This window comes from Oncorhynchus tshawytscha, linkage group LG25 (genome assembly GCF_018296145.1).
Source record: "Oncorhynchus tshawytscha isolate Ot180627B linkage group LG25, Otsh_v2.0, whole genome shotgun sequence".
NCBI lineage: Eukaryota > Metazoa > Chordata > Actinopteri > Salmoniformes > Salmonidae > Oncorhynchus > Oncorhynchus tshawytscha.
This window is the reverse complement of record NC_056453.1, coordinates 40786148-40808748: the sequence shown is the minus strand read 5'-3', so window position 1 is coordinate 40808748 and position 22601 is coordinate 40786148. Positions and strand designations below refer to the sequence as shown.

The following is a 22601-nucleotide window of genomic DNA, read 5'->3' as shown; positions in this document are numbered from 1 at the left end:
TACACCAGATAGGTGCAGTGAAATGTGTTGTTTTACAGGGTCAGCCATCGTCGTACGATGCCCCTGGAGTAAATTAGGGTTAAGTGCCTTGCTCAAGGGCACATCAAATTTTTTTCACCTTGTTGGCTGGGGTATTGAAACCAGCGACCTTTCAGTTACTGGCCTAATGCTCTAACCGCTAGGCTACCTGCCTCCTGGTTAAAAAAACACACTTTAGAAACACCTTTATGAAGTCAAAAACTATAGAAATTATCCCTGGAAGTAGAGTCAGTAGAATCAGCTGTAGAGATATTATATATAGGTTCTGTGTCCCAAATAGAACCCTCTTTCCTACATAGTGCACTTGGTTTTGATCAAAAGTAGGGAAAAGGGTGCTATTTGAGAAAAGGACACGGCGATATAGCCTGATGACGGCAGAGAGAGAATGTGACGTGCCACTGAAGTAGTCACATCTACCCCCTCCTTGATGATTTCCTCCTGGCTGAGACAAACTCTATTTCCACAGAGCCCTTATGGGTCACGAGACAAAGTCACACAGCGTTAGCTCGCACTCGTCCGCACCGTGACACACGTCATGTCGGGAACAGTGCAGCTGAGGCGAGCGCCGGTGTAGGTTTGACAGTGACTACGTCCCAAATGGCACCATATTCCCGACCATAGTGAATTACTAATAACCAGATGGACCCTTGGTCAAAAGGTAATGCACTATATAACAAATAGAGTTCCATTTGGGACTCATCGTGTCTGAGACTGTGAGAGATAGCTATCTTGGCAGACATAGTCTGTGCCTCACTCACCAGTAATGGCGGGGAGCGCAGATTGAAGTGACAGGCCTCCACTGAGTGAATGGTGAAACGTGCTTGGTAATGAAATATGGGGGGTGTAAAAACCACTAAATGTTTTCACTCTTATATTAACACCTGTTCTGCTCTTCCTCTCACCTTCCTACAGAGCATTAAAAAAAAAACACTACGTCAGGCCGGCGTTGTAAATAACAATTTGCTCTTGATTGGTCAAATAAAGGTGCTCCAGCTGATGATTTTTATTAGAGTATTGAGGCCTCTTGAAGTGTAAGAGATATTAAAGCCAAATGTTAATATATATTTAATATGCTGTAATATGTAAACACATTACCTAGAAGTCAACCTGCTTGCACCAATCCCTTGCAATTACATTAACGTACAAACCCTGCCTCCCCTCAATGATTTGAATTAATTAATTCAAACATGAATTAATTAATTGAAATCACAGAAGATAGATTACAGTAAGTGTAGTGGTATCGTAAAACCGATCACGGTAACATACTGTAGTGTAAATTTACAGGATCATACTGGCAGCAGAGTTGCCAGCATATTAATGTTATTGTATAATACAGAACTGTTTTTCTTAGTATAAAACATTATACAGCATCCCTGCTGTAAAGCAAAATTACAGTATTTATGTGGCAACTTTGCTGTGAATTTACAAGGGAAAGTTTTACAGTGAAGGCAACTACTGGACCAATTGCTAAAATATATGTTGATAAGCCAATGAAAGTGGTTCTTTGTGATGATCAACCATTGTGAGCGCAAGGCCAATTTCGTAAAATGTATATCCTAAAATGTTATTTTTTAATTTATTTAACCTTTATTTGATCAGGAAAAGCCCATTGAGACCCAGAGTCTCTTTTTCAAGGGAGACCTGACCAAGAAGGCAGCAACAATCAATACGTTACAGAATTAAAACATACAACAACATGGTCCATCCTAAAGAAAAGTATTTACAATTCCTCTGTAACAGAGTCTCCCGTCAATATTTAAAATTCATTTAGTGACACTAACGTATCTAGATGAAGCAGGGATTGTAGACTATTCCACGCGTCCTGTACACAAGCCGAGAAGGCAGTCTTGCCTAATACTGTAAATGTCCTGGGGACTTTAAATAGCAACCACCTAGCAGACTGGGTATGGTAACTGCTGGTGGTGAAGGAGACCAGATTACAGAGGGGCTTTGTAGATGAACACATACGTATCTTTCTGCGCATATAAAGTGAGGTCCAACCTACCATTTGGTACAATGTGCAATGGCGGGTGAGAGACTTGGCAATTGTAATGAAGCACATGAATGCATGATAAACAGAGTCCAGTCTCTGTAAGACAGCGGAGGTTGCATGCATATAAAACAAGTCACCATAATCAATAACAGAGAGAAAAGTGGCCTGAACAAGCTTATTTCTAGCCATAAGAGGGAAGCAAGCCTCATTACAAAAATAAATGTTTAACATACACTATATATACAAGCGTATGTGGACACCCCTTCAAATGAGAGGATTTGGCTATTTCAGCCACAACAGGCGTATACAATTGAGCACACAGCCATGCAATCTGCATAGACAAAAATTGGCAGTAGAATGGCCATTCTGAAGAGCTCAGTGACATTCAACGTGGCAATGTCATAGGCTGCCATCTTTCCAACAAGTCAGCTCGTCAAATTTCTGCCCTGCCCCGGTCAAGTGCAGTTATTGTGAAGTGGAAACGTCTAATGACTGTCCTCACTACCAAGTTCCAAACTGCCTCTGGAAGTAACGTTGACTGTTCGTCGGGAGCTTCCTGAAATAGATTTCCATGGCTGAGCAGCCGCACGCACACAAGCCTAAGATCCCCATGCGCAATGCCAAGCGTCGGCTGGAGTGGTTTAGAGCAGTGGAAACGCATTCTCTGGGGGCGATGAATCACGCCTCACTATCTGGCAGTCCGACGGACAAATCTGGGTTCGGCGAATGCCAGGAGAACGCTCCCTGCCCGAATGCATAGTGCCAACTATAAAGTTTGGTGGAGGGAGGAATAATGGTCTGGGGCTGTTCTTCAAGGTTTGGGTTAGGCCCCTTAGTTCCAGTGAAGGGAAATCTTAATGCTACAGCATAACAATGACATTCTAGATAATTCTGTGCTCCAACTTTGTGGCAACAGTTTGGCCCTTTCCCGTTTCAGCATGACAATGCCCCCATGCACAAAGTCCATACAGAAATGGTTTGTTGAGATTGGTGTGAAAGAACTTGCGCATAGTCAGGGCTCTAAACAGAGCTCAACCCCATCGAACACCTTTGGGATGAATTGGAACGCCGACTGAGAGCCAGGCCTAATCGCCCAACATTAGTGCCTGACCTCACTAATGCTCTTGTGGCTGAATGGAAGCAAGTCCCTGCAGGAATGTTCCAATATCTAGTGGAAAGCCTTTCCAGAAGAGTGGAGGCTGTTATAGCAGCAAAGGAGGACCAACTCCATATTAATGCCCATTATTTTGGAATGAGATGTTTGACGAGCAGATGTCCACATACTTCTGATCATGAAGTGTCTCTTTTCAAGTAATGCACAATGTATGATTACAACCAAAACTTTACCCTTTACCTCAGCTAGCCCCATTTTAACACAACATTTACCTCAGCTAGCCCCATTTAAACACAACATTTACCTCAGTTAGCCCCATTTTAACACAACATTTACCTCGGCTAGCCCCATTTTAACACAACATTTACCTCAGCTAGCCCCATTTAAACACAACATTTACCTCAGCTAGTCCCATTTAAACACATTTACCTCAGCTAGCTCCATTTAAACACATTTACCTCAGCTAGCCCCATTTAAACACAACATTTACCTCAGCTAGCCCCATTTAAACACAACACTTACCTCAGCTAGCCTCATTTTAAATTTATCTCAGCTAGCCCCATTTTAACACAACATTTATTCAGAGTGAAGATTTAAACAACATTTACCTCAGCTAGTTCCATGTAAACACAACTTTACCAAAGCTAGCCCCATTTAAACACATTTACCTCAGCTAGCCCCATTTAAACAGAAATTTACCTGGAAGAGCCCCTTTGGATTGGTTCAGCTGGGGTGTAGTCTGTAGTCTTCCGCCATTGGCTCAGTTGTCTGTCCGTCATTTACCTCAGCTAGCCCCATTTTAACACAATTTAGCTACAAAGCTAGTTCCATTTAAACACAACATTTACCTCAGTTTTGCCCCATTTTAACACAACATTTACCTCAGCTAGCCCCATTTAAACACAACATTTGACCCAGCTATTCCATTTAAACAAACATTTGGTCAGCTGTATTTAAACAAACATTTACCTCAGCTAGCCCCATTTAAACACAACATTTACCTCAGCTAGTTCCATTTAAACACAACATTTACCTCAGCTAGCCCCATTTAAACACAACATTTATCTCAGCTAGCCCCATTTAAACACAACATTTACCTCAGCTAGCCCCATTTAAACACACATTTACCTCAGCTAGTTCCATTTAAACACAACATTTACCTCAGCTAGCCCCATTTAAACACATTTACCTCAGCCAGTTCCATTTAAACACAACATTTACCTCAGCTAGCCCCATTTAAACACATTTACCTCAGCTAGCCTCATTTAAACACAACATTTACCTCAGCTAGCCCCATTTAAACAACATTTACCTCAGCTAGTTCCATTTAAACACAACATTTACCTCAGCTAGCCCCATTTTAACACAACATTTACCTCAGCTAGCCCCATTTAAACACAACATTTACCTCAGCTAGTTCCATTTAAACACAACATTTACCTCAGCTAGCTCCATTTAAACACAACATTTACCTCAGCTAGTTCCATTTAAACACAACATTTACCTCAGCTAGTTCCATTTAAACACAACATTTACCTCAGCTAGCCCCATTTAAACACAACATTTACCTCAGCTAGTTCCATTTAAACACAACATTTACCTCAGCTAGCCCCATTTAAACACAACATTTACCTCAGCTAGTTCCATTTAAACACAACATTTACCTCAGCTAGTTCCATTTAAACACAACATTTACCTCAGCCAGTTCCATTTAAACACAACATTTACCTCAGCTAGCCCCATTTTAACACATTTACCTCAGCTAGCCCCATTTAAACACAACATTTATCTCAGCTAGCCCCATTTAAACAACATTTACCTCAGCTAGTTCCATTTAAACACAACATTTACCTCAGCTAGCCCCATTTAAACACAACATTTACCTCAGCTAGCCCCATTTAAACACAACATTTACCTCAGCTAGCCCCATTTAAACACAACATTTACCTCAGCTAGCCCCATTTAAACAACATTTACCTCAGATAGCCCATTTAAACACAACATTTATCTCAGCTAGCCCCATTTAAACAACATTTACCTCAGCTAGCCCCATTTAAACAACATTTACCTCAGCTAGTTCCATGTAAACACAACATTTACCTCAGCTAGCCCCATTTAAACACATTTACCTCAGCTAGCCCCATTTAAACACAACATTTACCTCAGCTAGCCCCATTTAAACACAACACTTACCTCAGATAGCCTCATTTTAACACAACATTTACCTCAGCTAGCCCCATTTAAACACAACATTTACCTCAGCTATTTCCATTTAAACACAACATTTACCTCAGCTAGCCCCATTTAAACACAACATTTACCTCAGCTAGTTCCATTTAAACACAACATTTACCTCAGCTAGCCCCATTTAAACACAACATTTACCTCAGCTAGTCCCATTTAAACACATTTACCTCAGCTAGCCCCATTTAAACACAACATTTACCTCAGCTAGCCCCATTTAAACAACATTTACCTCAGCTAGCCCCATTTAAACACAACATTTACCTCAGCTAGCCCCATTTAAACACAACATTTACCTCAGCTAGCCTCATTTAACACAACATTTACCACAGCTAGCCCCATTTAAACACAACATTTACCTCAGCTAGCCCCATTTAAACACATTTACCTCAGCTAGCCCCATTTAAACACAACATTTACCTCAGCTAGCCCCATTTAAACACAACATTTACCTCAGCTAGCCCCATTTAAACACAACATTTACCTCAGCTAGCCCCATTTAAACACACATTTACCTCAGCTAGCCCCATTTAAACACAACATTTACCTCAGCTAGCCCCATTTAAACACAACATTTACCTCAGCTAGCCCCATTTTAACACAACATTTACCTCAGCTAGCCCCATTTAAACACAACCTTTCTGTGTCTCTCACATATGCAGGTCATTTTGAATGTGAAATTGAGTTCTCCTGACAGATTGGAGGTTGGGAAGTAGAAAGCATTTTAAAGAAGACGTTTGCCTGCGTTATCCAACTACCTTCCTGAGAGGGAGGACATTATGGCTATAGCCTTGGGGTAAATCCCCACAGACAGACATTTTAGCTCTCCTGTCTCATGGAGCCTGAGGGATTGCAGTTTCAGCTGACACCGTCATACTTAAAACCTTACTTAGGGTGGCATTCTTCTAATGTCCATACAGAGCAAAGGTACAGTGCTCTTAACTAATAAAATATATGAAGTATTTAAAGGTCTAGGAATGAAGGCAGATGTTTCCTGTCTATATTTCAGAGTTTAATCTTCACTAATTTGACAAATCCATGTTGTAACAAGAGCTAGTGACGATGTATGGAACTAAAACTAGATTATTCCAATATTTATTTTCAAAGTTATATATGGTAGAAGGCATGCTTTTTTTCTAGGCCTGTAAGCACTTGGTGATTGGGCATTATATCCTAATTATTAATCCCCATATACAATGAGCTTTAAGATTGGCCCCATGTGAAATAAGATGCCTGTCCTCTACCCTATCTGCCTCCACAACATTAATATTACAACTGTTTTCAAAATCTCATCTCCTTTTTTAGCTTCAGCACACACTACAACCACAGATAGGTACCCTTGTTCGGAGACCACTTCAGTGGTCAGTGTACGATAGCATCAAGCTCAGATGCTCATAACCTCTCTCAGTAATTAGTAACATTGTTTATTTGGTCCTGACATACACACACAACGCTTGGATGCTTAAACATTAATAGCCTTCAGTTTAGAAAGAAAATATGATTGGGCAAATCGATGAAATATTAAGTGAGGTCTGTTAAGTCTTTACTGTGAGGAGCATACTGTCAGGAGCTGTAAGGAGGCCGTAATTCTCCATGCTCATGCCAGTCAGAGTGTTTGTCCCAAATGGCACTCTATTCCCTATATAAGTGCTCCATGGGCCATAGTGTAAAGTAGTGCACTATATATAGGGAATAGGGTGCCATTTCGGAGGCATCAAGTGGCAGTGTACTGATGCATTCTCCTTCCTTCCTCCGCCACACCGCTGTCCTAGATGTCACTCACTCTGATGATTCTGCAGTTTGTTGGCGTCTCCACTGGCGTCTCGACTGATCGCTTCTGGCAGGAATAAGCAGGGAAAAAATGTATATGACAAAGCTTCGATTTTGAGTAAATGTGATTTGTTTGCAGATCCCCTTTTAAAATGTTTCTAATGTTATATTGATGAGTCTGTTTGGAGGATAGAAACGGAAATTTGATGGGAAGTCATGCTGATATGTGAAAACCCAAAGGAAGTAAAGTGCTATGTTGAGTGCAGGGACACTTAACACCCGTGAAATAGGGCGCGAACACAATTTGTGTCCCAAAGGGACCCTTCCTAATAGGGCTCTGGTCAAAAGTAGTGCACTATATAGGGAATAGGGTGCCATAGGGCTCTGGTCCAAAGTAGTGCACTATATAGGGAATAGGGTGCCATAGGGCTCTGGTCCAAAGTAGTGCACTATATAGGGAATAGGGTGCCATAGGGCTCTGGTCCAAAGTAGTGCACTATATAGGGATAGGGTGCCATAGGGCTCTGGTCCAAAGTAGTGCACTATATAGGGAATAGGGTGCCATAGGGCTCTGGTCCAAAGTAGTGCACTATATAGGGAATAGGGTGCCATAGGGCTCTGGTCAAAAGTAGTGCACTATATAGGGAACAGGGTGCCATAGGGCTCTGGTCCAAAGTAGTGCACTATATAGGGAACAGGGTGCCATAGGGCTCTGGTCCAAAGTAGTGCACTATATAGGGAATAGGCTGCCATTTGGACAAATCCATACTGTAAGCAACAGGCAGGTTCCCTTACCTGAAGGTTCTTCTGAGATGTAGACTAAACATCCTTTAGTATCCTGACGTCCTTAATCTCTTGCTTTTATGCACGATATTCAGTACATGCATCTATATCTGTTCAGATGAAATATCAACCAGGTGAATATGTCTCACCAACCAACGATCCACTTTCCAGCTATACAACCGCATATAAATAATGCTTCTCAATTTATTGCCTAATAATCCCTTCACCTTGATGTTCAGATATTGACCGGCGGCCGCCGACAACGCGCCAGTCCAATACGTTTTTAAAATGACACAACGACGACAAGCCTCCAATCCTCCCTCAAGGTCTATCTCTCATCCCTCCATTTCTCCTCTCTCTCTCTCTCTGTCTCTCTCTCTCTCTCTCTCTCTCTCTCTCTCTCTCTCTCTCTCTCTCTCTCTCTCTCTCCCTCTTTCTTTTGTTTGATTAGGCATGACCCTCTCCTCATGCCGGGGAACGAACAGATTGAGAACATGGATGTAAACGTGAAGAAGTACGACTCCACAGGGATGTTCCACTGGTGCCAGTCCAAAGACATCGAGAAGGTCATCTTGGTGGGTACCTCACTCCCTCACGCTGAGGTGGTCATTCATCACTGGGTCGTGTCCCAAATGGCACCTTATTCCCTATATAGTGCACTACTTTGGGATTTTCCGTGTGGGCCCTGGTCAACAGTAGTGCACTGTAAAGGTTATAGTGTGACATTTGGGACACGGATCTCTCCCCGTGACAGATTTGTCGTGTCACAAAGTTCCACCAGACATGGACAGGGCAGTTAAACACGTTGTAATGAGGTGGTTGACATGCCATTTGCTCCACTGAGGGGGTCCTGTGTATAGGACATTTCTTATATCAATATGTCATATTGCAATTTGTTAATTACAATGACAGTCTATAAATATTACAGTAGGCTAATTATCATTTTAATGGACAATTTCTTCTCTAAAATATTCAGATTAACTGAATGAAAATAAATCATCTGAACACATTGCTAAATGGTAATAGACACATTATACAATTTAAATTAGACAAAGTTGTATTGTTGTAATTTTTACATACCCGTTTGGTTCTGTCTGACCATTGCAGACCCGGAGCGAAGCTGCCATGACTGTTCTAAGCGGCCACGTGGTCGTCTGTATATTTGGAGACGCAAAGTCGGCTTTGGTGGGCCTTAGGAACCTTGTGATGCCTCTGAGAGCTAGCAACTTCCACTACCACGAGCTGAAACCCATCGTGTTTGTGGGTTCTCTGGAGTACCTGAAGAGGGAATGGGAGACCCTTCACAACTTCCCCAAAGTCTCCATCTTACCTGTGAGTAGAGTTAAATCACAAAATTGGTATCCTCAATTTGTTTTCCTGCAGAAGAAAGACACAAAATAAATAAATAAATAAAAATGTATTTGTCACATGCTCCGAATACAACTTGTGCAGACTTTACCGTGAAATGCTTGCTTTACGAGCCTTTCCGAAAAATGAATAATGCAATAGTAACACGAGGAATAAAATGCTCAACAATAGATCTATATACAGGAAGTACAACAACAGATAAATGTGCAGTGGTATAAGGTATTTGAGGTAGATATGTACATGAAGGCAGGGTAACGTGACTAGACATCAGGATAGATAATAATAAGGTATTTGAGGTAGATATGTACATGAAGCCAGGGTAAAGTGACTAGACATCAGGATAGATACTAATAAGGTATTTGAGGTAGATATGTACATGAAGGCAGGGTAAAGTGACTAGACATCAGGATAGATACTAATAAGGTATTTGAGGTAGATATGTACATGAAGGCAGGGTAAAGTGACTAGACATCAGGATAGATACTAATAAGGTATTTGAGGTAGATATGTACATGAAGGCAGGGTAAAGTGACTAGACATCAGGATAGATAATAATAAGGTATTTGAGGTAGATATGTACATGAAGGCAGGGTAAAGTGACTAGACATCAGGATAGATACTAATAAGGTATTTGAGGTAGATATGTACATGAAGGCAGGGTAAAGTGACTAGACATCAGGATAGATACTAATAAGGTATTTGAGGTAGATATGTACATGAAGGCAGGGTAAAGTGACTAGACATCAGGATAGATACTAATAAGGTATTTGAGGTAGATATGTACATGAAGGCAGGGTAACGTGACTAGACATCAGGATAGATACTAATAAGGTATTTGAGGTAGATATGTACATGAAGGCAGGGTAACGTGACTAGACATCAGGATAGATACTAATAAGGTATTTGAGGTAGATATGTACATGAAGGCAGGGTAACGTGACTAGACATCAGGATAGATACTAATAAGGTATTTGAGGTAGATATGTACATGAAGGCAGGGTAAAGTGACTAGACATCAGGATAGATACTAATAAGGTATTTGAGGTAGATATGTACATGAAGGCAGGGTAACGTGACTAGACATCAGGATAGATACTAATAAGGTATTTGAGGTAGATATGTACATGAAGGCAGGGTAACGTGACTAGGCATCAGGATAGATACTAATAAGGTATTTGAGGTAGATATGTACATGAAGGCAGGGTAACGTGACTAGGCATCAGGATAGATACTAATAAGGTATTTGAGGTAGATATGTACATGAAGGCAGGGTAACGTGACTAGACATCAGGATAGATACTAATAAGGTATTTGAGGTAGATATGTACACGAAGGCAGGGTAAAGTGACTAGACATCAGGATAGATACTAATAAGGTATTTGAGGTAGATATGTACACGAAGCCAGGGTAAAGTGACTAGACATCAGGATAGATACTAATAAGGTATTTGAGGTAGATATGTACACGAAGCCAGGGTAACGTGACTAGACATCAGGATAGATACTAATAAGGTATTTGAGGTAGATATGTACACGAAGCCAGGGTAAAGTGACTAGACATCAGGATAGATACTAATAAGGTATTTGAGGTAGATATGTACATGAAGGCAGGGTAACGTGACTAGACATCAGGATAGATACTAATAAGGTATTTGAGGTAGATATGTACATGAAGGCAGGGTAAAGTGACTAGACATCAGGATAGATAATAATAAGGTATTTGAGGTAGATATGTACACGAAGGCAGGGTAACGTGACTAGACATCAGGATAGATACTAATAAGGTATTTGAGGTAGATATGTACATGAAGGCAGGGTAAAGTGACTAGACATCAGGATAGATACTAATAAGGTATTTGAGGTAGATATGTACATGAAGGCAGGGTAAAGTGACTAGACATCAGGATAGATACTAATAAGGTATTTGAGGTAGATATGTACATGAAGGCAGGGTAACGTGACTAGACATCAGGATAGATAATAATAAGGTATTTGAGGTAGATATGTACACGAAGCCAGGGTAACGTGACTAGACATCAGGTTAGATAATAATAAGGTATTTGAGGTAGATATGTACACGAAGGCAGGGTAACGTGACTAGGCATCAGGATAGATACTAATAAGGTATTTGAGGTAGATATGTACACGAAGCCAGGGTAACGTGACTAGGCATCAGGATAGATAATAATAAGGTATTTGAGGTAGATATGTACATGAAGCCAGGGTAACGTGACTAGGCATCAGGATAGATAATAATAAGGTATTTGAGGTAGATATGTACATGAAGCCAGGGTAACGTGACTAGGCATCAGGATAGATAACAATAAGACTACAATTAAGAACATATGATGAGTGTGAAAGTGTGTGTGTAACGTGTATGTGTGTTTGTGTTCTGTCGGAATGCGTGTGTGTGTGTGTTATGTATGTGTGTATATAGTGTATGGTAATGTGTGTGGGTTTTGTGTGGGAGTGTCAATGTGGTGTATGTGTCAGTGAGTGTGTATATAGTGTATATATATAGTCTAGTGAGTGTGTATATAGTGTGTATATATAGTCTAGTGATTGTGTATATATAGTCGAGTGAGTGTATATAGTGTGTATATATAGTCTAGTGAGTGTGTATATAGTGTGTATATATAGTCTAGTGAGTGTGTATATAGTGTCTATATATAGTCTAGTGAGTGTGTATATAGTGTCTATATATAGTCTAGTGAGTGTGTATATAGTGTGTATATATAGTCTAGTGATTGTGTATATATAGTCGAGTGAGTGTATATAGTGTGTATATATAGTCTAGTGAGTGTGTATATAGTGTGTATATATAGTCTAGTGAGTGTGTATATAGTGTCTATATATAGTCTAGTGAGTGTGTATATAGTGTATATATATAGTCTAGTGAGTGTGTATATAGTGTATATATATATAGTCTAGTGAGTGTGTATATAGTGTGTATATATAGTCTAGTGAGTGTGTATATAGTGTGTATATATAGTCTAGTGAGTGTGTATATAGTGTGTATATATAGTCTAGTGAGTGTGTATATAGTGTATATATATATAGTCTAGTGAGTGTGTATATAGTGTATATATATAGTCTAGTGAGTGTGTATATAGTGTATATATATATAGTCTAGTGAGTGTGTATATAGTGTATATATATAGTCTAGTGAGTGTGCATATAGTGTATATATATAGTCTAGTGAGTGTGCATATAGTGTGTATATATAGTCTAGTGAGTGTGTATATAGTGTATATATATAGTCTAGTGAGTGTGCATATAGTGTATATATATAGTCTAGTGAGTGTGTATATAGTGTATATATATAGTCTAGTGAGTGTGTATATAGTGTATATATATAGTCTAGTGAGTGTGCATATAGTGTATATATATAGTCTAGTGAGTGTGTATATAGTGTATATATATAGTCTAGTGAGTGTGTATATAGTGTATATATATAGTCTAGTGAGTGTGTATATAGTGTATATATATAGTCTAGTGAGTTTGTATATAGTGTATATATATAGTCTCGTGAGTGTGTATATAGTGTATATATATAGTCTAGTGAGTGTGTATATAGTGTATATATATATAGTCTAGTGAGTGTGTATATAGTGTATATATATAGTCTAGTGAGTGTGTATATAGTGTATATATATATAGTCTAGTGAGTGTGTATATAGTGTATATATATAGTCTAGTGAGTGTGCATATAGTGTATATATATAGTCTAGTGAGTGTGTATATAGTGTATATATATAGTCTAGTGAGTGTGCGTAGGTTCAGTGCACATAGTCTGATTCCATTAATTGACTATTTAGCAGTCTGGCTATTTAGCAGTCTGGTTATTTAGCAGTCTGGCTATTTAGCAGTCTGGCTATTTAGCAGTCTGGCTATTTAGCAGTCTGGCTATTTAGCAGTCTGGTTATTTAGCAGTCTGGCTATTTAACAGTCTGGCTATTTAGCAGTCTGGCTATTTAGCAGTCTGGCTATTTAGCAGTCTGGCTATTTAGCAGTCTGGCTATTTAGCAGTCTGGCTATTTAGCAGTCTGGTTATTTAGCAGTCTGGCTATTTAACAGTCTGGCTATTTAGCAGTCTGGCTATTTAGCAGTCTTATGGCTTGGGGGTAGAATCTGTCTCGGAGCCTGTTGGTCCAAGAGCCGATGCTCCGGTACCGTTTGCAGGACTGTAGCAGAGTGAACAGTCTATGGCTTGAGTCTTTGGCTTGAGTCCCCAGTGATGTACTGGGCCACCCTCTGTAGCGCTTTGTGGTCGAGGGCGGTGCATTTGCCATACCAAGCTGTGATGCAGCCAGTCAATTTTCTCTCGATGGTGTAGAAATTTCTTAGGATCTGCGTGCCCATGCCAAATCGACTTTGTCTTTTTTACGTACAGTATTGTACGAGTCATTATAACATAGCATTATGTTTGTTTCACCTCCTTTCACAGGGCACACCATTGAGCCGGGCCGATCTGAGGGCCGTCAATATCAACCTCTGTGACATGTGTGTCATCCTGTCGGCCAATCAGAGCAATATCGACGACGCTTCACTGCAGGACAAGGAATGTATCCTGGCGTCACTCAACATCAAGTCTATGCAGTTTGACGACAGCATCGGGGTGTTGCAGGCTACCTCCCAAGGTAAGGAAGGGTTTTAGGGTTAGGATCTAGGGTTAGGTTTAGGGTTAGGGTTAGGTTTAGGGTTAAGGTTAGGTTTAGGGTTAGGGTTAAGGTTAGGTTTAGGGTTAGGATCTAGGGTTAGGGTTAGGGTTAAGGTTAGGTTTAGGGTTAAGGTTAGATTTAAGGTTAAGGTTAGGTTCAGGGTTAGGGTTAAGGTTAGGTTTGGGGTTAGGGTTAAGGTTAGGTTTAGGGTTAAGGTTAGGTTTTCAGGATAAGGTTAGGGTAAGGGTATGGGTTAGGGTTAGGTTTAGGGTTAAGGTTAGGTTTTCAGGATAAGGTTAGGGTAAGGGTATGGTTTAGGGTTAGATTTAGGGTTAAGGTTAGGTTTTCAGGATAAGGTTAGGGTAAGGGTATGGGTTAGGGATTAGTGTGTGTGTGTGTGGACGTGTTTAACTATTCTTGTGGGGACCAGAAATCCCCACAAGAAAATTTGACCAACTGGGGACATTTTGTTAGTCCCCGCAAGGTCAAATGCTATTTCTAGGGGGTTTAAGATTAAGGTTAACATTAGAGTTAGGGTAAGAATTACATTTAGGGTTAGGAGTTAGGGTTAGCGGTTAGGTTTTTGGGTTAAGGTTAAGGTTAAGGTTAACGTTAGGGTTAGGGTAAGAGTACAGGTTAGGTTTAGGGTTAGGGGTAAGGGAAAATAGGATTTTGAATGGGACTGAATTGTGTGTCCCCACAAGGTTAGCTGTACAACACTGTGTGTGTGTGTGTGCGTGCTTGTGTTTGACCTGATGTCACTGTGTTTGACAGGAATCTCTGGTGATGATTGTTCCTCAGGTTACAATGACTATGGCTACTTGTTGGTAATTGGCATTATCCTGACATTATGCTGACATTATCCTCACATTATCCTGACATTATCGTATGTATTGCCATGGCATTATCCTGACATTATCCTGGTATTATCCTGGCATTACCCTGACATTATCCTGACATTATCCTGACATTATCCTGGCATTAAGCAAATTAAATTATAGATTATCTTACACATTTGATTCTTATTACTATTTTGTAATCAATTTTACACACACACAAAAAAAAAAAATGATACAGTAAGTCATTTATGAATATTACATCAAAACATTTCCTGACATCACGTGAGACTTAGAAGTGAAGTGAAACGGGCTACAATAATGGACTGACATTCCTGTCCTGCCATTGACTGTACTACTTTAAGGGACCTCTTGACCTGGTTGTTCCTCTATAATACTTGTATGACCTAGTGGTCGGGCTTTAGTCAGCAGCAAGTGACAGATGTCAAATCACAGGCTGTGTATCATTCATACAGCGTCACCGAATTCATGTTTTTACTTGTCAGGGAGAGAGAGAAAAAAGGGGGGGGATGTCAAGTCCATTTAGATTCACTCTCACGTCACTTGTTTCTGTTATTTCGTGGCTATGTTATGCGTGTATGACACTTTATCAGCATTAGAAGATTTTTTTTTTTTTTTTGAGACTCCACTCAGACGGCGACACTTTGACGGGAAACAAAATGAGTAACATGTAAACGTTTATATTGTGATATTTACAGATGGAGGCACCTCTCATGAATACAGCTGAATTGACTCAACATTGCGTAATATTGGCTTACTACAAATGACTTGAATGTGACCAAGAAGGGCTAAAATATGTTATACAGTATTGATAAATAATCATAGCAATTCCATTTTCCTTGTACTTCTATACTTTCTTTGGTGAATAGATAAGTGCCTCATGACAGGAATATGCTTTGTGTTAACATGTTACTGTAGGCCTCGAATGTATGCATTCATAAGGCCTTTATAACAGCTACGTAAGGCATTATATCATCTGTCGTAGGCAGTCATCAGCATCTATGTATGTTTCCATGTAGGCTTTACCCTGCCAGGCATGGACAGGTCTTCTCCTGAAAACAGTCCAGTTCACGGGGGGTTGGTCCGACAGGCTTCCATCACAACAGGAGCCAATGTCCCCATCATCACTGAACTAGGTATGTCAGCAGGTATGAATGAAATGTCACTCTGGCATTGTCCTTAAAGAGTGTGAAATGGGTGAAAAGGAAGGTGTCATGGAATTATATACACACATTTTTTTGTATAGTTTTATAGTGATGAAAAAACACCAAAATGAATTGCCTGATTGAGAATATATATATTTTTCTAATCTGATCCAGTGTGGTAATAGTACGGATGTTTCAGATTTTTAATAAAGTAAACAGACCAGAATTCCTCAGTCAATCTATGCTTTCTAACACATTCTGAAGCTGATTTTCATGTTTTGAACCATTCCATGACTAATACATTTATCTAATCTTTAACCTCGTAACTATTTCTCCCTAACACTTGTCTGTAGCACCGTTAGTAAAAGCAGCAGGCAAAGTCCTACCTGTGATTTCATTCAGTCAGGATACAAGCAGTGGGATCAACATACACATAATAACAGAACTGGGTAAGAAGCCGCTGCCTCGGTGTTGCACTACCGCCGCCGAGCCGCCTCGTCCTCCTCCAGCTTCCTTTTGATTTCTCTGTCTGCCTGGTCCAAGAGGCCTAGGTTGCATCCCAAATGGAACCTTATGTAGTGCATTATGTAGGGAATAGGGTGTGATTTGGGATGTAACCCGAGTCTGGTTCATTCCCAGGGTATCACTTTGAGCAGATTGTACTCTGTTACTCTGGGTTCTCTTGTTGGAATTGACTGTCTTGTTTTGGCCTATTTCTCTTTTCTGAGAATCACAAGGCTCTTTGATCCCAATGCAAGTCCTCGTGGCTGTTTCCTTAGTAGCACCTTAGTTCTGTTGCCAAAGTAGCATCTCAGTTCTGTTTCCATAGTACCATCGCAGTTCTGTTTCCATAGTAGTATCGCAGTTCTGTTTCCATTGTAGCATCTCAGTTCTGTTTCCATGGTAACGTCTTAGTTCTGTTTTCATACACTTATAAATAATGGTATGGTTAGGGTACAGTATTGTTCCCTGTTGTACAACAATATTAAAAACACATAATGTACCTTCAGAGGTACACGTATAATCTCACATGGTACAGTTCGGTACTTTTTAGGCTACATGTGCGGATGAAGATTATAGTTAATGTATCCAATAATTTGAATATAAAGGAATCACAAGAATTACACTCTCAACAAAAGAGGTACAGTGTGAAGGTACATTTCTGGACGGCAGGAAGCCTAGTGGTTAGTGCGTTGGGCCAGTAACTCAAGGGTTGCTAGTTCCATGTGCCCTTGAGCATGGCACTTAACCCTAATTGCTCACGTAAGTTGCTCTGGATAAGAGTATCTGCTAAATTACTCAAATATAAATGTTTCCCAGGGCACAAGCGTATTTTGTGTACCCTCAATACCCACCATCGGGTACAATACAACATTGTTGCAACCTAAAGGAACTAACGGGTTTGTCACTGGGGTGGTACCCAAAAAAAGGCACATTTGTACCATAATCATTATCATATTTCCCAGAATGCTTTACTGCAGGTTGATTATAGAATTATTTTTAATATCTGTGTTTTTGAATGTAGTTTAATTTATTCATTAATCTTATGCTACACAAAATACAATAACATACATTTTTCTAAACTTATCCAATCAGTCATTTTGCACCGTAACTGAAATGCTTGTCCAGTTTAGATGGCTTAGGTAGTCTCCTCACAGTGTTCCTAACCATGGCAGTCTTTATTAATAATGCAGGTTGCAGGAGAATAAAAATTCCATCTGTTGGTTATCCTAATTCTGTCGCTGTTAGAATAGGAATTACACATCACATTGTAACCCAGAATAATGTGACTTGCAGGTAGGTTTGCAACATTCTGGCAACCAGAATTACCACATTTCCCAGAAGTCCCAGTTGGAAGATTCCTGGAAACGGGAGGGAATAAACAGGAAATCCTTCAACCAGGATTTGTTTAAAATCTGAGAATTTGGGGAAGGTTACCAGCATTTTGAAATCCTACTTGCAGGCCTGATGTGGCCTGTAAACCATTAATTACAGTTCACTGTATTAGGGTAAAATTAGGCCTCAAAATATGGCCTCATGAGATATATAACAAATTGTCATAAAGAGTTTAATTTGAATGATAACATATGCCTAGGAAGTCCCTTGATGAAGACCACAGGACTGAAAATGTACGAATTCAAAAACCACGTCTCTTTCTCTAACAAATACAGTCATGGTGGTAACTCTAGAATTCACTCGAAAAGGCAAGGCATACCTGAAAATTATATTGGAGGCATGGCTTTCAGTTATCACAAAAAGCACAATTTTAATGCACCAATGGTAATGTCTTATTCTCTTACCTTATTTAAATAAGTATGGCCGTGTAATGAACATCGTAGAAGGCGTGTTTCACACTGTTTTACATAGTCTACTAGTTCCAACATTTGACTGCAGCATGTCAGCAATTAACTATTCATCTAAGGCAAAGATACTTCTAGGTTACTTCTATCATCTGTGTCTGGTGTTAGCTAGTACCTGGCTAGCTACTGTAGGTCTTCAGCCAGCATAGAACAAACACAGGGGGAATGGTATCATCTTATTTCTGTTTCCATAGTATCATAGTTCTGTTTCCATAGTAGCATCATAGTTCTGTTTCCATAGCATCGTCTTAGTTCTGTTTCCATAGTATCATAGTTATGTTTCCATAGTGTCATCTTAGTTCTGTTTCCATGGTATCATAGTTATGTTTCCATAGTATCATAGTTATGTTTCCATAGTATCATAGTTCTGTTTCCATAGTATCATAGTTATGTTTCCATAGTGTCATCTTAGTTCTGTTTCCATAGTATCATAGTTATGTTTCCATAGTGTCATCTTAGTTCTGTTTCCATGGTATCATAGTTATGTTTCCATACTGTCATCTTAGTTCTGTTTCCATAGTGTCATCTTAGTTCTGTTTCCATAGTGTCATAGTTATGTTTCCATAGTATCATAGTTATGTTTCCATAGTATCATAGTTATGTTTCCATAGTGTCATCTTAGTTCTGTTTCCATAGTATCATAGTTATGTTTCCATAGTGTCATCTTAGTTCTGTTTCCATAGTATCATAGTTATGTTTCCATAGTGTCATCTTAGTTCTGTTTCCATGGTATCATAGTTATGTTTCCATAGTGTCATCTTAGTTCTGTTTCCATAGTGTAATCTTAGCTCTGTTTCCATGGTATCATAGTTCTGTTTCCACAGTATCATCTTAGTTCTGTTTCCATGGTATCATAGTTCTGTTTCCATAGTATCATCTTAGTTCTGTTTCCATAGTATCATCTTACTTATGTTTCCACAGTATCATCTTAGTTTGGTTTCCATAGTATCATCTTAGTTCTGTTTCCATTACTATTGTAGTTCTGTTTCCATAGTATCATAGTTCTGTCTCCATAGTATCATAGTTCTGTTTCCATAGTATCGTCTTAGTTCTGTTTCCATAGTATCATCTTAGTTCTGTTTCCATAGTATCATCTTAGTTCTGTTTCCATAGTATCATCTTAGATCTGTTTCTATAGTATCATCTTAGTTCTGTTTCCATGGTATCATAGTTCTGTTTCCATAGTATCATCTTAGTTCTGTTTCCATAGTATCATCTTACTTATGTTTCCACAGTATCATCTTAGTTTGGTTTCCATAGTATCATCTTAGTTCTGTTTCCATTACTATTGTAGTTCTGTTTCGATAGTATCATAGTTCTGTCTCCATAGTATCATAGTTCTGTTTCCATAGTATCATCTTAGTTCTGTTTCCATAGTATCATCTTAGATCTGTTTCTATAGTATCATCTTAGTTCTGTTTCCATGGTATCATAGTTCTGTTTCCATAGTATCATCTTAGTTCTGTTTCCATAGTGTCATCTTAGTTCTGTTTCCATGGTATCATAGTTCTGTTTCCATAGTATCATCTTAGTTCTGTTTCCATAGTGTCATCTTAGTTCTGTTTCCATGGTATCATAGTTCTGTTTCCATAGTATCATAGTTCGGTTTCCATAGTATCATCTAAGTTCTGTTTCCGTAGTATCATCTTAGTTCGGTTTCCATGGTATCATAGTTCTGTTTCCATAGTATCATAGTTCGGTTTCCATAGTATCATCTAAGTTCTGTTTCCATAGTATCATCTTAGTTCTGTTTCCATGGTATCATAGTTCTGTTTCCATAGTATCATAGTTCGGTTTCCATAGTATCATCTAAGTTCTGTTTCCGTAGTATCATCTTAGTTCGGTTTCCATAGTATCATCTTAGTTCTGTTTCCATTAGAGCATCTTATCTCTTTTTCTGTAGTAGCATCTTAGTTCGGGTTCCATAGTAGCGTCTTAGGTCTGTTTCCGTAGTATCATCTTAGTTGTTCATTGATCATTTCTCTTGCCAATGACCTTCCTTTCATCTGACTCTTGTCAGGTCTGGCTGATTTTTATTTAGCACACGGTTGGAGTAGCACTTCTGAAACTAAACAACATCAATACTTTCTTTTTTAAAGCTCTAGGTGTTTTTTGTGCTCAAAGGTGTGTTTAAAAAAAGATTAACATATTTTCTTTTCAAATGAATAACTTTAGCTGGACCTATAGCTATACTTACAAGACTTAACAACATCTTATTGATGTTGTTGATACGGTTGAAGATTGCTTATGTTGAAATTCAAAGCTTAAGTCTTTTAATGTGCATGAAGTCATGAGTCCATGAATGGCCTGGGGATATGGGTTGTAATGCTGTAGCTGACCACAAAGCCAACCAGAGACAAAACTCGCACATACAATACTATGCTTCCATGGAGGATGGCCTGTAAATATTTGAGATCTTCTCCAAGTAAACACATGATTTAAATACCTACGTATTAAATCTCCTCTGACTCTTTTAACAATCCATATCCACAACCATTGACTGTTTAAAGCAATCCCTCTGTGCCATCTGGCATTGTCTACGTTCTATGACTGAATCTGTGACGCTTCAGAATCGCTGTTTTACGTGAATAATGTCTGAGATTATGGCTGTGTGTAAAAGTATATGTTATGCATGATAACTATTTCCTGCAGGATGGTTAAGCTGTTGATCAGATTTTAGTTATAGCGTACTGTATGTTGAACAGCCTGACTGTCATGCTATACTACAACACTGTAGTATCATACACATCAATAAGTCCATATTTTAATGTCTTCCCCACCAGTGAATGACTCCAATGTTCAGTTCCTGGACCAGGATGACGACGACGACCCTGACACAGAGTTGTACCTCACTCAGCCCTTCGCCTGTGGGACGGCTTTCGCAGTGAGCGTGCTGGATTCCCTGATGAGTGCTGTAAGACATGCACTAACTACACACTACACAGACTTTTTCAAATCAAATCAACATTTTATTTTTCTCACGTACACATGGTTAGCAGATGTTATTTGCGAGTGTAGCGAAATGCTAACGTTTGGCTCCCCTGAGCGATTGCCTATATAGGCTTTAGCAAGGTGGGCTCACAAAGCATTGTGGCTTGCCAGAGACGCGGTTTCAGACCCCAAGAGATGCGGTTTCAGACCCAAAGAGACCCGGTTTCTGACCCCAAGAGACCCGGTTTCAGACCCAAAGAGACCTGGTTTCAGACCCAAAGAGACCCGGGTTTCTGACCCCAAGAGACCCGGTTTCAGACCCAAAGAGACCTGGTTTCAGACCCAAAGAGACCCGGTTTCTGACCCCAAGAGACCCGGTTTCAGACCCAAAGTGACCCGGGTTTCTGACCCCAAGAGACCCGGTTTCAGACCCAAAGAGACCTGGTTTCAGACCCAAAGAGACCCGGGTTTCTGACCCCAAGAGACCCGGTTTCAGACCCAAAGAGACCCGGGTTTCTGACCCCAAGAGACCCGGTTTCAGACCCAAAGAGACCCGGGTTTCTGACCCCAAGAGACCTGGTTTCAGACCCAAAGAGACCCGGGTTTCTGACCCCAAGAGACCCGGTTTCAGACCCAAAGAGACCTGGTTTCAGACCCAAAGAGACCCGGTTTCAGACTCCAGTTGGTAACGCAAAGAGCTTGTGGTTTCCAGATTTTATACCATAAATGCTCAACAAAAGAAATCGGTTAATAGGAATGGGAAACTATAGACGTTACGGTAACACTTTATTATAAGGCCTTTATTAGGTCTTATAAGGGTGTATGGAAGTAGCTTATAAGGACTTTATTATGACTTATAAGGGTGTATGTAAGTAGCTTATAAGGACTTTATTATGACTTATAAGGGTGTATGTAAGTAGCTTATAAGGACTTTATTATGTCTTATAAGGGTGTATGGAAGTAGCTTATAAGGACTTTATTATGACTTATAAGGGTGTATGTAAGTAGCTTATAAGGACTTTATTATGTCTTATAAGGGTGTATGTAAGTAGCTTATAAGGACTTTATTATGTCTTATAAGGGTCTATGGAAGTAGCTTATAAGGACTTTATTATGACTTATAAGGGTGTATGTAAGTAGCTTATAAGGACTTTATTATGTCTTATAAGGGTGTATGTAAGTAGCTTATAAGGACTTTATTATGTCTTATAAGGGTGTATGGAAGTAGCTTATAAGGACTTTATTATGACTTATAAGGGTGTATGTAAGTAGCTTATAAGGACTTTATTATGTCTTATAAGGGTGTATGTAAGTAGCTTATAAGGACTTTATTATGT

At 39.5% G+C, this 22601-nt stretch overlaps 1 protein-coding gene across 2 annotated transcripts in view; it reads left to right on the top strand.

Moving 5' to 3' along the window:
* LOC112224696 (calcium-activated potassium channel subunit alpha-1) overlaps window positions 1–22601 on the top strand; it is a 214727-nt gene that overhangs the window by 180374 nt on the left and 11752 nt on the right. The window contains exons 21-26 of one of the 2 annotated variants that reach the window (XM_042305752.1): window positions 8395–8518; window positions 9051–9275; window positions 13758–13950; window positions 15848–15964; window positions 16327–16422; window positions 21117–21247. In XM_042305752.1, the coding sequence (XP_042161686.1) occupies window positions 8395–8518; window positions 9051–9275; window positions 13758–13950; window positions 15848–15964; window positions 16327–16422; window positions 21117–21247 (886 nt within the window). The remainder of the gene's footprint in view (window positions 1–8394; window positions 8519–9050; window positions 9276–13757; window positions 13951–15847; window positions 15965–16326; window positions 16423–21116; window positions 21248–22601) is intronic. The other variant, XM_042305753.1, reaches the window with a different exon arrangement.